Genomic DNA, 15,579 nt, shown 5'->3' on the forward strand with positions numbered 1-15,579 from the left:
AGACTAAAAAGACCCTGCGTGTAATTGCTGCTGTCAATGGTAGAGTGCACCACAGTCTCTGCCACATGAAAGTGTAAAGCAGAGATGGCTTTATTAAATAAATAATGCTTATATGCTAGATATATTTTATTAAGGCTGAGTGCACATAATTCTTTTGCAAAAAACAATACAGTCCTGGTATTTTGGCATTGAGTATGGTGCGGGAGTTCAGTTTAAAAACAAATGGGTGATATGTTTCTTGGGCACACAAAAGGCTAACTGATGACTACTGATGTGTGGCCGTGTGGTTGTTCTGGTCCGTTTGCTTCAGTCGAACTTTAAAAAAAAAGGTCGGTTCAGGTACCAGAATGGCACCCAAACTCCAACCCGAACCTAAACCCCATTCTGACCCACACAACTATGTTTTCCCACTCTGTCATCTGTGTGACAGCGGGAGAAACACCTGCTGTGATCGGTGGTAACCTTACATATTACTGCCAGTCACAGTTCCCTCGCTGTCACACAGATGAAATAGTGTGAACCAGCAAGTGTGAAGGCAGTGAAAAGGCTACCACCAGTCAGGCATCAGCTGATGAGTTCTACTCTCACCAGCGTATGCCTGGTCTCACTGATTGCAGTTAGAATAGGTGACGCTGATGAGAGTATTCACCAGCTGGTACCTGTCTATAGTAATAAATATGTTAGTGAGATAACTAGTGCAGTGCATGTGTATTTTATTGTACTTGTATTTAGCTAATAAATAAAAGAAACAAATGGCATGATCTACTGGCGCTTCTTACAAAATTAGAATATCATCAAAAAGTTAGTTTATTTCCGTTCTTCAATACAAAAAATGAAACTCATATATTATATAAAGTTAATACCAACAGAGTGATCTATTTAAAGTGTTCATTTCTGTTAATGTTGATGATTATGGCTTACAGCCAATGAAAACCCAAAAGCCATTACCTCAGTAAATTAGAATACAGGTCCTTCTCAAAAAATTAGCATATAGTGTTAAATTTCGTTATTTACCATAATGTAATGATTACAATTAAACTTTCATATATTATAGATTCATTGTCCACCAACTGAAATTTGTCAGGTCTTTTATTGTTTTAATACTGATGATTTTGGCATACAACTCCTGATAACCCAAAAAACCTGTCTCAATAAATTAGCATATCAAGAAAAGGTTCTCTAAACTTACCTACCGCTGTCTGTCCTCCAGCGCTGTGCTCTGCTCTCCTCCTGTACTGTCTGTGAGCCGGAAAGCAGAGCGGTGACGTCACCGCTCTGCTTTCCGGCTCCCAGACAGTACAGGAGGAGAGCAGAGAAGCAGAGCGCAGCGCTGGAGGACAGACAGCTGTAGGTAAGTATCTAGTGTTTGTTTTTTTTTACTTTTAGCATGGTAACCAGGGTAAACATCGGGTTACTAAGCGCGGCCCTGCGCTTAGTTACCCGATGTTTACCCTGGTTACCGGCATCGTTGGTCGCTGGAGAGCGGTCTGTGTGACAGCTCTCCAGCGACCAAACAGCGACGCTGCAGCGATCCGGATCGTTGTCGGTATCGCTGCAGCGTCGCTAAATGTGAAGGGGCCTTAAGACCCAGAAAGAAATTTCTCAACAAATAGGCTGTTCCCAGAGTGCTGTATCAAGGCACCTCAATGGTAAGTCTGTTGGAAGGAAACAATGTGGCAGAAAACGCTGTACAACGAGAAGAGGAGACCGGACCCTGAGGAAGATTGTGGAGAAGGACCGATTCCAGACCTTGGGGAACCTGAGGAAGCAGTGGACTGAGTCTGGTGTGGAAACATCCAGAGCCACCGTGCACAGGCGTGTGCAGGAAATGGGCTACAGGTGCCGCATTCCCCAGGTAAAGCCACTTTTGAACCATAAACAGCGGCAGAGGCGCCTGACCTGGGCTACAGAGAAGCAGCACTGGACTGTTGCTAAGTGGTCCCAAGTAGGGTTGAGCGACCTTGACTTTTTTAGGGTCGAGCCGGGTTTCGCGAAACCCGACTATCTCAAAAGTCGAGTCGAGTGAAATCGGCCGATTATGGCGAAAAGACGAGGATCGACCGAAACACGAAACCCAATGCAAAGGCAATGGGATTTTTTTTTTTTTTCTCTCTCTCTCTCTCTCTCTCTCTCTCCCCTCCGTCCGTCCCTGAACTGAAAAGCTGGTGTTACACAGTGCAAATCGCTACAGCGCACAAGCGACAACATGGCGATAGGCGTCCACGCCCCTAAGACCTATGTCATCACTCTGCCCACGCCCCTTCATTGGCTGAAAAAAATGGCGCCAAGCGCGTCATACGAAACGCGACTTTGGCGCGAAAGTCGCGTACCGCATGGCCGACCCCACACAGGGATCGGGTCGGGTTTCATGAAACCCGACTTTGCCAAAAGTCGGCGACTTTTGAAAATGAACAATCCATTTCGCTCAACCCTAGTCCCAAGTACTTTTTTCTGATGAAAGCAAATTTTGCATGTCATTCGGAAATCAAGGTGCCAGAGTCTGGAGGAAGACTGGGGAGAAGGAAATGCCAAAATGCCTGAAGTCCAGTGTCAAGTACCCACAGTCAGTGATGGTGTGGGGTGCCATGTCAGCTGCTGGTGTTGGTCCACTGTGTTTCATCAAGGGCAGGGTCAATGCAGCTAGCTATCAAGAGATTTTGGAGCACTTCATGCTTCCATCGGCTGAAATGCTTTATGGAGATGAAGATTTCATTTTTCAGCACGACCTGGCACCTGCTCACAGTGCCAAAACCACTGGTAAATGGTTTACTGACCATGGTATTACTGTGCTCAATTGGCCTGCCAACTCTCCTGACCTGAACCCCATAGAGAATCTGTGGGATATTGTGAAGAGAAAGTTGAGAGACGCAAGACCCAACACTCTGGATGAGCTTAAGGCCGCTATTGAAGCATCCTGGGCCTCCATAACATCTCAGCAGTGTCACAGGCTGATTGCCTCCATGCCACGCCGCATTGAAGCAGTCATTTCTGCCAAAGGATTCCCGACCAAGTATTGAGTGCATAACTGAACATTATTATTTGTTGGTTTTTTTGTTTGTTATTAAAAAACACTTTTATTTGATTGGATGGGTGAAATATGCTAATTTATTGAGACAGGTTTTTTGGGTTATCAGGAGTTGTATGCCAAAATCATCAGTATTAAAACAATAAAAGACCTGACAAATTTCAGTTGGTGGATAATGAATCTATAATATATGAAAGTTTAATTGTAATCATTACATTATGGTAAATAATGAAATGTAACACTATATGCTAATTTTTTGAGAAGGACCTGTACTTTATAACACCAGCTTGAAAAATTATTTTAAAATCCAAAATGTTGGCCTCCTGAAATGTATGTTCAGTAAATACAATCAATACTTGGACGGGGCTCCTTTTGCATCTAATTATCATCAATATGGCAAGCCATGGAGGTGATCAGCCTGTGGCACTGTTGAGATGCTATGGAAGCCCAGGATGCTTTGATAGCAGCCTTCAGCTCATATGCATTGTTGTCTACCTTTTGACAATACCCCATAGAGAAGGTTAAGGTGAGTGATACTGTTGTTTTTAAATCAGGTATTGGTACTTTTGTCAGTGTGAACAGGTACCAAGTCCTGCGGGAGAATGAAACTTTGATCTCCGAAAAGCTTGTCAGAAGAGGGAATCATGAATTGCTCTAACATTTCCTAGTAGACGGCTGCACTGACTTTGGGCTTTATAAAACACAGTGGACCTACACCAGCAGATGACATGGCTGTCCAAACCATCACTGATTGTGGAAACTTCACACTAGACCTTAAGCAGCTTGGATTGTGGCCTCTCCACTCTTACTCTAGACTCTGTTACCTTGATTTCCAAATGAAATGCAAAATTTACTTTCATGTTAAAACAACACCTTGGACCACTGAGCAACAGTCCAGGTCTTTTTCTGCTTGGCCCAGGTAAAATGTTTCTGGCATCGTCTATTGGTAATGAATGGCTTGACCCAAGGAATGCGACACTTGTAACCCATGTCCTGGATACGTCTGTGTGTGGTGGCTCTTGAAGCAATGACTCCGGCAGCAGTCCAATCCTTGTTTATCTCCCCAAAATTTTTGAATGGCCTTTTCTTAACAATCCTTTCAAGGCTGCGGTTATCTCGGTTGCTTGTGCACCTTTTCTACCACACTTTTTCCTTCTACTCAACTTTCCATTAATATGCTTGGATATGGCACTCTCTGAACAGCCAGCTTCTTTAGCATTGACCTTTTGTGGCTTATTCTTCTTGTGGAGTGTGTCAATGACTGCCTTCAAGACATCTGTCAAGTCAGCAGTCTTCACCATGATTGTGGAGCCTACTGAAAAAAGACTAAGAGACCTTTTTAAACACTTAGGATGTCTTTGAAGGTATTTTTTTGCTAATTATTCTAATTTACTGAGTTACTGATTTTTTGGTTTTCCTTGGCTGTAAGCCATAATCATCAATATTAACAAAGATAAACATTTGAAATAGATCACTCTGTTTGTTTTGACTCTATTTAATATATGAGTTTCACTTTTTATATTGAAGAACTTAAATAAATTAAATATTTGATGATATTCTAATTTTGTGAGAGTACCTGTAACTAACTTGGTAGAGCCTGATCACCCGGGCATCAATCGAATCGCAGAGGGGGCTCTTTCCCTCTGCTTGCCTTCTAAGCACCGTGATCGATATCGATCACAGCAGCAATAGCACGATCACAGCTCTTGTGAGCACAAAATTGCTATGATGTATCCACATATCCATGGTTGGTAAGTACAGACCTGGACTTACCAATCTGTACGTATGGATACATCAAAATATGTGGAGGGGTCAAAGGGTTAGAAAAAAGCTCAGTACAGCTCTAGGAGACCTCAGAGTGTTACCCACCTTTTCTTAGCAACTATATGCTTGGCAACATTTGGGAACATTTTGCTGAAGATGTTAAATTAAAATTTCAAAAAGTCAATCATCTGTATTGGTGAGTGATGTAAATAATCAGCTAGACTCTGTGAGTGAATCCAGTAGATGTCCATTTTTTATTCAGCACCACCACCACAGGACAAACAGAGCATTGCACACAGCCCTTTTAAAATAGTTGTCTGGGTGTGTAATGAATGGACTTGCAAGACACTCCAGTACAAGATATTATTTTTTGTATCCACTGATCTCTGTCTATTAGTTGATGTTCTTGAATGGGGAATAATTTCCTTTAAAAATAGACATGAAAAGTATAACTCTGCTGCTGTTCTGCACTTTATGTCCAAGTCCTGGATTATACAGAATCAAAACAGCTAGCAGGGAGTATTATGTCTGTCACCTCTCAGTCACATTCAATAGTCACTTATTTTTCTGTGTTCTAAAGACTACTGTCTGATTTCTAAAGCAGCTATTTCTTTGACTTTTCTGACATTATGCTTAGTATACAGCTGCTATAAATGTACTTTCCTATATACAGTAGACATCTTTTCTGTTTTTTTCCTTTCTATTTTTTTTTTACTTCACTTAATAACATAAAATGAGTTACCAGCTAGCTAGTAACTAAAAAGCTCTGCTAGAGCTAATCAGTGAAGCTACATAATTATAAAGTTTGGAAATAAACAACCTGCTAATGATTTCTTTACTTATGTTAAAGTAAATTTTTGGGGTACTAATCAAATTCTAAATATATATATATGTATGTATATATATATATATATATATATATATATATGTATATACACACAAATGTAATTAAAATAATCACTGGGAAGAATGTCGTTAGACTAGCAAAATAGACCAGAGAGAATTCTATTACGAATATGCATTTTTGTAAATTCAAAACAAAAAAAATTCAATAGTGCATGAAAGAAAGCAAATCAATGGGGATTTTGTTCCATTTTTACCATGAACATGCCCTCTTTAAAAACAAACAAGTAAATAAATAAAAATGTTAATAGGCCATATTTGTGTAGAACTGCTGAATCTTTGCCAAAAAGGCTATTATAAATTACAAGGGAAAAACACAATGGGTTGTCCATCCTATTTTTATTTTATGCATGTTCTAAAATGAAAAAGCTAAAGTTTACTTATAGTATGAATGTCCACCACTTTTCTGGTGTTAGCTGGATCATTTGCCGAGCTTTGTGTTTCCACTTCCAGATTGCAAACCATTTTTTTAGAAGCTATGGTTCTTTACAATTGATTACTAGAGTCAGTTAATATCAGAGGGTTGTATTGTGAATTGGATCGATCAATAGAGGTTAGTATATTTCATTTAGATTTGATAGTTTTGAGCCATGTAAAGAAGAGCTGCTTGAAAAATGCTCATCGACAGGCTTTTACAACATGTGGTTCTCAGCATTGACATGAAAATTGCCAGCTATGTTATTTGCGGCATGACACAGATTTTTATACAAATTCATCATAGACAACATAACTAGTTATGTCAACTTTGAAAATAGCAATCATCTGAACATGCAGTTTTCACATGGAGGTGTTAGGCGGCTCTTAGTTTTACAGCACTTATCGAACACATGTAAAATTACAATTATGATCCCATTAGCTAAGTCATTATCACAGCAAAAACATGGACAGCTGATAAAAATAGACATTGCTTATGTTAAAAGGGAAGGAGCTTTAATCCTTATCAGAAAAAGTCAAAGCCTTTTGCATAATATGTACTTTGAAGTTTACAACAAACTGACCTGCTAAAACACGCAGAATAGTATACTTATTGAATATTTAAGGGGCTTATGCCTGTCTTCTCATAAAGGATTGCAATTAGTGTTAGCCGCAAATCATGCAGCTGCGGTGACACAAACTAAGTCTCCGAGCACGCCCAAAATACTCAGAGATCACTGGAGCATGCTCGGAAAGCCCAAGTAACGAGCACACTCGCTCATCAATATTTGCAATCACAATACATGACTGTGGACTTTTGAATCCTGACATTGTGCAGTGTGCACGCTGTCAGGATTCACTGATATTGCTAGTGAGAGCTGGCGGTCACTTGGCTGCAAGAATACGATTTGCATGGCTTCTCTTAATGCCAGTGAATTGTGAGAAACCAAGTGATTTGAGATATTTGAGAGAAGACAAGGACGTCTAATCAGAACATGTCAGCCGATGCCTTTAATTATCTTTTTGCTTTACTGAAATTAAATTGTAGAGTTTTTGAATATTCTGAAATTCTGTGATATATAGATATATATATATATATATATATATATGCATATATATATATATATATATATATATAATACATAAAACACTATCTTTACAACTCATTTTCTTCTCTTTCTCTTTAAGGATAACCATGAATGATAAAATGGACATCAATGTATCTTTACTATGGACTCCTAAGAAAGCCATCAACAGGACACAGGCTAACACAGAAGAAAACATCACTTACGTAGATTATTATCTTCATCGACCCTCTGTGGCGGCTGTGTTCATTATCTCATACTTACTCATCTTTATCTTATGCATGGTGGGCAATGGAGTGGTGTGCTTCATTGTTCTCAGTAACAAGCATATGAGAACTATTACTAATCTCTTCATCTTGAACCTTGCGGTCAGTGATTTGCTGGTTGGAATCTTCTGTATGCCTACAACTTTGCTAGATAACATCATCGCAGGTATGTCCAGTGCTTTCTGTTATGGATGTTTTGCATATTATGTTTTAGCAAATACTCAAAATAAGGAATATTTAATAAGAAAATAACACCAAAATTTAAATTTAAAAAATATATATATTTTCAAATAGGGTCAGCAGTGGGCATTAAATGTAATGACAAATGACCATCTAATAAGAAATGTAACATCATACAGACAGTTAAACTTGGTGTGTATTCCCCCTGTTACTTTATTGTGTCTCTGGGGGGGATGCAATTCATCTCTTCCTAAATCTTGTTGCTCAAACACAATAGATTAAAGTAGGCTGAACCTGCCAATTTATGGGGGCAAGCCGGCCATCTAATGTAGCGGTGTGTCCCTATAGTCAGATGATGCCGCTGGATAGAAGTATCCAGAAATCTGAATTTAAACTTCTGATTCCTTTGTTCTCAGAAAAAAATAAACTTTTTGATTCTGACTTTGGCTTTGGGTTTACACAAGCCGATGACAATTATTTTTCAACCATCATTTGGCTACACGTTTCAACCCAAGAGCATCACATTATCTGTAATAACTCCGTGTCCGTAGCGTTTCAATCTCACTAGCACATGTCCTGCTTTCAAAATGATTTTTAAGCAAACTTAAAAATAATTCTTAACGACGAGCTAGTATTCTGCTCGTTCATAGAGTAATTGTCAACTAACTTACACTAATTATAATGAAACTAGTGTACAAATATTACATGGAGAGTGTGGCTCGCACATATAATGATTAATTAACTAATGAATAGCTACAATTGTATTATAAATTTTGTAGGCTTGGGTCTTTAAATGAAATCTGTCAGCAGGTTTTTGCTATCTAATTTGAAGGCAGCAGGAGATAGGGGCTAAAGCACACATTTCAACGATGTGACATTTATTAGGCTCTTTGTTGTTTACTTACAATGAAGGTTTTATCACTAGGACATTATCATTGCCAGAGCTGGTTCTCATGTGAGCCCTGGTCCGACCACGCTCTCTCTCCTCTGATAAGCAGTTCATTGTTCATAGATATTGTACATAGAGATTTGCGGTCTGGGTGGGGTTAGCTTTCTCAGCTCTGCTATATACTACAACTAAAAACTGTAGCACAGTTGCTTTACCCTGTAAACTAAGTGATACATAACTGTAATAAGAGTCTCTTTTCTTACATTATGTTGCTCTCGTATGAGGTAGTGAAAACCTGTTGATACATTCCCTTTAAGGCAAGGATTATTAGCATTAATTTTTACAAATAATCTAATGGCAATGTTGGTTTGGAGCTATAATACTTTATTTCAATGATGTCACAATGTCAACAGTGAACAATGAAGACTCTATGAAGAAATCAGTCAGTTCAATCTATAGCGTGTTAATCAATAACCGAGAAGTCAATTTGATTAATCCACTACTGCAATTATTAAAGCAATCTTATCTACAATGGAAATTACAACTTCAGGCTTTCATGAGTCAACATTGACAGTGAGGAAGTGGCAGCTCGATATAGCTGGTGCTGTTAGTTAAAAGGAGAGGGTGAGAAGATGGGTGTCATCAGCACAAAGATAGTAATTAAATCTCCACCTGGTGATTGAAACAAGTGTAAACTGAGAAAAGAAAATAAACAGCTCCATTCTTGCTTGAAAACTATTATGACACTCAAAATCTAGCTTTATAAGTGTTTACCAATCAGAATTGAAATGCTGAATAGAATACAATGATATTTGATGTATTTCTTCAATAAGAGCAAGACAGTTCTACACTGACTATCCTTTATTATTGGCCCTAAAAGTGGCCACAATTGATGAATATTATCCAAACCAACTGGGTAACCAATCTGATGTTTATTGTGGTGACCAGTGGCTCCCTAATGACAGAGTAAAGAAAAGTCAGGCATATTGGATGTCAAAATGCCTTAGACTTATGATGATTTATCGAAAAACTGAATGATCATTTGTTGATGGCCCCAAATACATCACGGGCTAGATCGGCTAATATTATAATCATGTTTTGAGTGACTACAAATTTTTGCTAGATGTTGATTGGTCAAGAAAATTGTTCATTTCATCAAACCAGGCTAATCATTCATTATGGTCAAAATCATCTATTTAATTCCAGTTTTATCCTATGTGTATGCGCTACTCTATACTTCCAAAGGCCCCTTTCGAACATAGTAGCCTGCTATGGAATTGAGAATTCCTTACGTGCCGAACGACTTTCCACCGGACATTCCACAGACACTGTACACTGAATGACTTAAACACTTCTCCTAGTAGAATGAAGGTCACTATGGAAAGCTTTTAGGAAAGACTTACAATTTTAAAAGGAAAAAGATTATATTAGAGATGAGCAGATTGATCCACAATGCATCGAATTCAAGTTGAATTCCCTAAAATTCTCGGTTTCATGCAAATTCAAATATTTTGAGATTCAAATTACAGCTCAGAAAAAAAAATTTCTGGAACCATTTTCTACACTGATGAAGCATCAAAGAGAAGGTTAATGTCATTTTGCGTTGCCGCATGGTCCTTCCTATGATGCCCTGCAGCTATGACATCTCACGGATTATCACACCTTGTTCCGTGGTGGTCAGTACCTTGACAAGCGGTTCCCAGTGGAAGACATTTTCTACAGCAGAGTCTTTTTTCATCTCCAGTGTCATTGACAATAGTTTAACGTCTTATGATCTGGAACATCTTTTCTCTCTTCTGTAGAGTAGAGTGTAAGCTATTATAGTCAGTGGGTTTTCTCTTCCTCCCCTCCCCTCCACTTATATTTTCCAAGTAATTATAAACTGTCCAGTATTGAGATTTGTTCAAATCTATTTAATGTGAATCAAATTTTGGAGAAAATTGAGTCAGTTAATTTTGAATTTGAAAAGAATCACTCATCTCTAGCAGCCATCGATCACAGGATTGTTTCAATAGTACAGTGTGTAGTAATTTTATTGTATATTGGTAAGGGTACAGTTAATTTCTCATATATTGAAATAATGTTCAAAAAACATTTTATTCTATGTCGGGTTAACTTTGAAAAATAGTACATTTGTCTCAAGATCAAACAACAGAAAACATTCAGTCTCATAAATATGCATTATGATATCTAAAGAGCTTTGTAATGAATATGGATTATGAAATGGCAGAGCATTGTGAGGCTGGGTTAACAGTCACACAGGGAATGTTTTACTTTGAAAAATGTATATTTTGTGCACTGCCACAACAATCTACATTTAGTGTGGTATATTCGGATATTCGCTTAGTACATAGAGTTTCTGCAAAGCATAGATCATAAGACATTGTTTTACGTAATATTTAGAGAATAATTTTTTTTTAAAGGAGATTATGCCTTGCTGAGCATCCCCTTGTTATATAGCCCCATGGTGCTGCATAAACTATAAAAGTTATTTACTTTCCTCATAGACTTGTGTGCTTTGCTGGTCTCCGGACACAAACAATATCCCATGACTGCAGCAGTCAGCAGCCACTAATTATCTGCAACCTTCTCAGATTTATCAGACAAAAAAAAACACTGCACTTCCTTTCTGGCTGAAAGCGAAGGAATAGCTCCAGAAGGGTCATATTAGAAATGAGCAGATCTGGCAGAATTAGAATTCTCTAATTCATGTGAATTTTCCTGTGAAATACGATTTTGCAGCTAATGAAATGTCCCTTATTATTCTCATGAGTCTCTCCAGACCCATGAGCATAATAAACACATAACGTGAAAAAATATATATAAAAATACTCATGCTCATGTTACTACTTAACTTTCCAGCCCCTACACTCTTCACCATTCCCTGTCCGGTTCTTATCACTTTCCAGTCCTTCTATATGCTAGACTGAGACTTCCAACATCGATAATGCCCAGACAATTCTGCGCATGTGCGCACATGTTCACGGTTTGCGTTGTTACATTGTGAAATTATGCAAGCATAGAGCCATCCTGGTCTTCATCAGAGCTGGAAGTCCTGGCCATAGCGACAGTAAGAAGATGCAATGAGGATCAGATGAGGATCGGTGAGGAGCAGAGGGCCTTGATAGACGAATGGTGAGGTGAGTATAAGTTGTTTTTTTTGGCACATTAAGTTTAAAAATCACCAAAAAAGCTTTACATGAGGACCAAGTTTAAAAAAGATCCATATTTTTATCGTTACAAAATCATATAAAAGAGAGGTGAGATAAACCATTGGTAAGGCACTACAAGGGTACACCCGGGATCCGTAAATTGGGAATGTTCTTAAGAGCAGAATTATACTGCAATATTAGTTGCTTCTGATCGTTGTGAAATACATTGTTATTATTCACAGAACAAGTAACATGTGAATTAATATAAGTATAACAGCGTATGAAAAAAAATCAATAATTGCTTATATAAACACAGTAAAGGTTATTGCACAAGAGACAATAATGAATGTTCGTCGTCAGAGTTTTCGGCCCCGCTCATGTGATCCATGTGGGTGGTGACGTATGACGCCATGTCCATCCTCGCCCACCTTGACACCCTCGGCGGCACTACATGCTCTGGGTATGTCAGTGCTTCAAGTGCCAAACCACAGGCCCCTTTTGAAAGGAATCATTTAAAAAGTGCACTGTGATTGGGCGGTGAATTCAAGTGTACGTCAGTTTCTGGGCACCAATCCTTAGCATACTCCTGACTAACCACATCATGGCTCGTGTATCGCAATTTTATAGTGGGTGTTTTTAAGGAGCTTCTGAATGCCATGTTGTCACTTCCCCTGAAGAAGGCACGTTGCCAAAACGTGCGTAGGGGCAGTGGCACCATCGCATGGCCAGGTAAACATCTAGCCATTCCTTTGCAGGATACTACATGCACCCTTACCTACTTAATACTGCTTAAGTCCTATGCTCTGTACAAGCACTACGTACTTTAATATGAGTAAGGGACATGCATTCACCACTATCTTTATTTAGTCTCAGTGTTAATATTTTAAAGGTTCTATATTTATTTGCTTGTACTGTTAAAACTTTTTTTGCCTGCCACCCAGTGGTGCCACTTATGTACTGGCTCACCAGCATATATCTTATTGGCTCATAAGCTTTTTTATTTAATCTTTAAATTTGAAATAAAGTATTGTTTTTTATTCCGTTCTATAAATGCCAAACATGAAGTTGATAAATGTGATATAGGCACACTGTTGGGCTCAGAAGAGATGGGTCATTTGGATTTGGGAGTACAGAATTTGCTGAATTTCTTTTGGAGGGCTCGGAGCTATGGCGCTTTTCCAGAGCCTTTGTACTACCAGAATTGTGGAAGCCCTTATATTTCCGATATCTGATGAAGGAGCTGAGCAGAACCTTGCTTTTTTTTGGATTGAGTTGAAGCTTTTGTTGTGAACATTTTACATATTATTTGGAATCACATTTATCCGGTGCTCTACGATGAACATTTACATCAGGATTTCTCTTTAAATCTCTGAGTGACATGATTCAATTGAAACACCTGAGAGATCAATTCACTATAATGCTGCAGCAGAGTTACTCTGGACTCCGTCTGGCCCCTGTTCAGTGATGTCCTTTTTTTCTGAAGTACACAATACTTTGGCAGACCGCGCTTCTATGCAATCCTAAAAAGACGGACACCACAGGATCATAGCTAGCCAGACGGCGTCCACAGTGCCTCACCTGCCTCATTGCAGGGTTCCGTCTGAATCACGTATATCAGAGATTTTACACGAAAATCCCTTTGTACATAGTCAATGCAGAATGCAGGATAAATGATATCTATTATCGGGTTCTTATGTTTGGCTGCTGTCAGACACTAAAAAACGCTTTTTATCGTACGTTTTTACATCACTATATTTTGGTAGCTATAATTTTTCCATATTTCAGCTGACACAGTCATGTCATGGCTTATTTTTTGTGGGACTAGTTGACGTTTTAATTGGTTCCGTTTTTCGGCACTTTACATTTTTGATCACTTTTTATTCTGATTTTTGGGTGGCAGAATGAACAAGCCCAGCAATTCAGTAATTGCATTTTGGGGAGGTTTATACCATTCAGTGTGGGGTAAAATTCATAAGGCAGCTTTATTCATCTGGACAGTACGATTACAGCTTTACCACGTTTATTTTTTCTTTTTATGTTTTGGAACTTTTACACAATAAAAACTTTTATAGAAAAAAAAATTGCACTGCTTTATCCTGAGAGCTATAACTTTTTGCATTTTGACGCGGCTGTGCTCAGCAAGACCTCCGCGATCATGGCACTGTAGATATACAGAAATTTACAGCAATGCATCTCCCTCAGCACCCTAAATACACGGCACATTTCGGGAAGGGTCAATACAACTTGTAGAAATTATGTTAATAAGGCAAAGTACTTCATTTACTTGAATCAGGCAATATAAGGTTTAATAGGGGGGTAAATAATAAATTACTGACAGGGGTTTGTTATAAATCTCGAAAAATAATGGAAGCAATGGAGAATATCCTCGTAAAGCAAATAGATGAAGCTGTCACTCAAGGGGAAGTCATTATTATGGGGGACTTCAACTACCCTGAAATAGATTGGGGAACAGAAACCTGCAGTTCCAGCAAAGGTAATCGGTTTTTGACAACTATGAGAGACAATTACCTTTCACCTTTCACAACTGGTTCAGGACCCAACAAGAAGGGGGGCACTGCTAGACCTAATATTAACCAACAGGCCAGACCGCATATCAAATATAAGGGTTGGGGGTCACTTGGGGAATAGTGATCACAAAATAATAGGTTTTCATGTATCCTTTAAAAAGATGTGTAATAGAGGGGTTACAAGGACACTAAACTTCAGGAGGGCACATTTCCAACAGATGAGAGAGGATCTTGGTGCAATTAACTGGGATGATATCCGGAGACATAAAAATACACAAAGAAAATGGGAGACGTTTATTAGCATCCTGGATGGGACCTGTGCACAGTATACACCGTATGGGAATAAACATACTAGAAATAGGAGGAAACCAATATGGCTAAATAGAGCTGTAAGGGTCACAATAAGTGACAAAAAGAAAGCATTTAGAGAATTAAAGGAAGTAGGTAGTGATGAGGCATTAAATAAACACAGAAAATTAAATAAATTCTGTAAAAAGCAAGTCAAGGCAGCAAAGATTGAGACAGAGAGACTCATTGCCAGAGAGAGTAAAAATAATCCCAAAATATTCTTTAACTATGTAAATAGTAAGAAACTAAAAAATGATAATGTTGGCCCCCTTAAAAAAAGTCTGGGTGAAATGGTGGATGAGAATGAGGAAAAAGCCAATATGCTAAATGACTTTTTTTCATCAGTATTTACACAAGAAAATCCCATGGCAGACAAAATGACCAGTGATAAAAATTCCCCATTAAATGTCACCTGCTTAACCCAGCAGGAAGTACGTCGGCGTCTAAAAATCGCTAAAATTGACAAATCTCCGGGCCCGGATTGGATACACCCCCGAGTACTGCAGGAATTAAGTACAGTCATTGATAGACGATTATTTTTAATCTTTAAAGACTCCATAATAACAGGGTCTGTACCACAGGACTGGCGTATAGCAAATGTGGTGCCAATATTCAAAAAGGGGACAAAAACTGAACTCGGTAATTATAGGCCAGTAAGCTTAACCTCTACTGTGGGTAAAATCCTGGAGGGCATTCTAAGGGATGCTATACTGGAGTATCTGAAGAGGAATAACCTCATGACCCAGTATCAGCACGGGTTTACTAGGGACCGTTCATGTCAGACTAATCTGATCAGCTTCTATGAAGAGATAAGTTCCGGACTGGACCAAGGGAACCAAGTGGACGTAGAGTTTATGGACTTTTCAAAAGCTTTTGATACGGTGCCACACAAAAGGTTGATACATAAAATGAGAATAATGGGGATAGGGGAAAATATGTGTAAGTGGGTTAAGAGCTGGCTCAGGGGTAGGAAACAAAGGGTGGTTATTAATGCAGCACAGTCGGACTGGGTCACAGTTATCAGT

At 38.7% G+C, this 15,579-nt stretch overlaps 1 protein-coding gene across 1 annotated transcript in view; it reads left to right on the forward strand.

The window, feature by feature from the left end:
* NPFFR2 (neuropeptide FF receptor 2) overlaps positions 1 to 15,579 on the forward strand; it is a 317,674-nt gene that overhangs the window by 197,920 nt on the left and 104,175 nt on the right. Inside the window, exon 2 of the mRNA XM_069743512.1 lies at positions 7,295 to 7,623. Within this exon, the coding sequence (XP_069599613.1) occupies positions 7,302 to 7,623 (322 nt within the window). The 5' untranslated portion in view covers positions 7,295 to 7,301. The remainder of the gene's footprint in view (positions 1 to 7,294; positions 7,624 to 15,579) is intronic.

The sequence above is a fragment of the Ranitomeya imitator genome, chromosome 1, assembly GCF_032444005.1.
Source record: "Ranitomeya imitator isolate aRanImi1 chromosome 1, aRanImi1.pri, whole genome shotgun sequence".
NCBI classification, from domain to species: domain Eukaryota; kingdom Metazoa; phylum Chordata; class Amphibia; order Anura; family Dendrobatidae; genus Ranitomeya; species Ranitomeya imitator.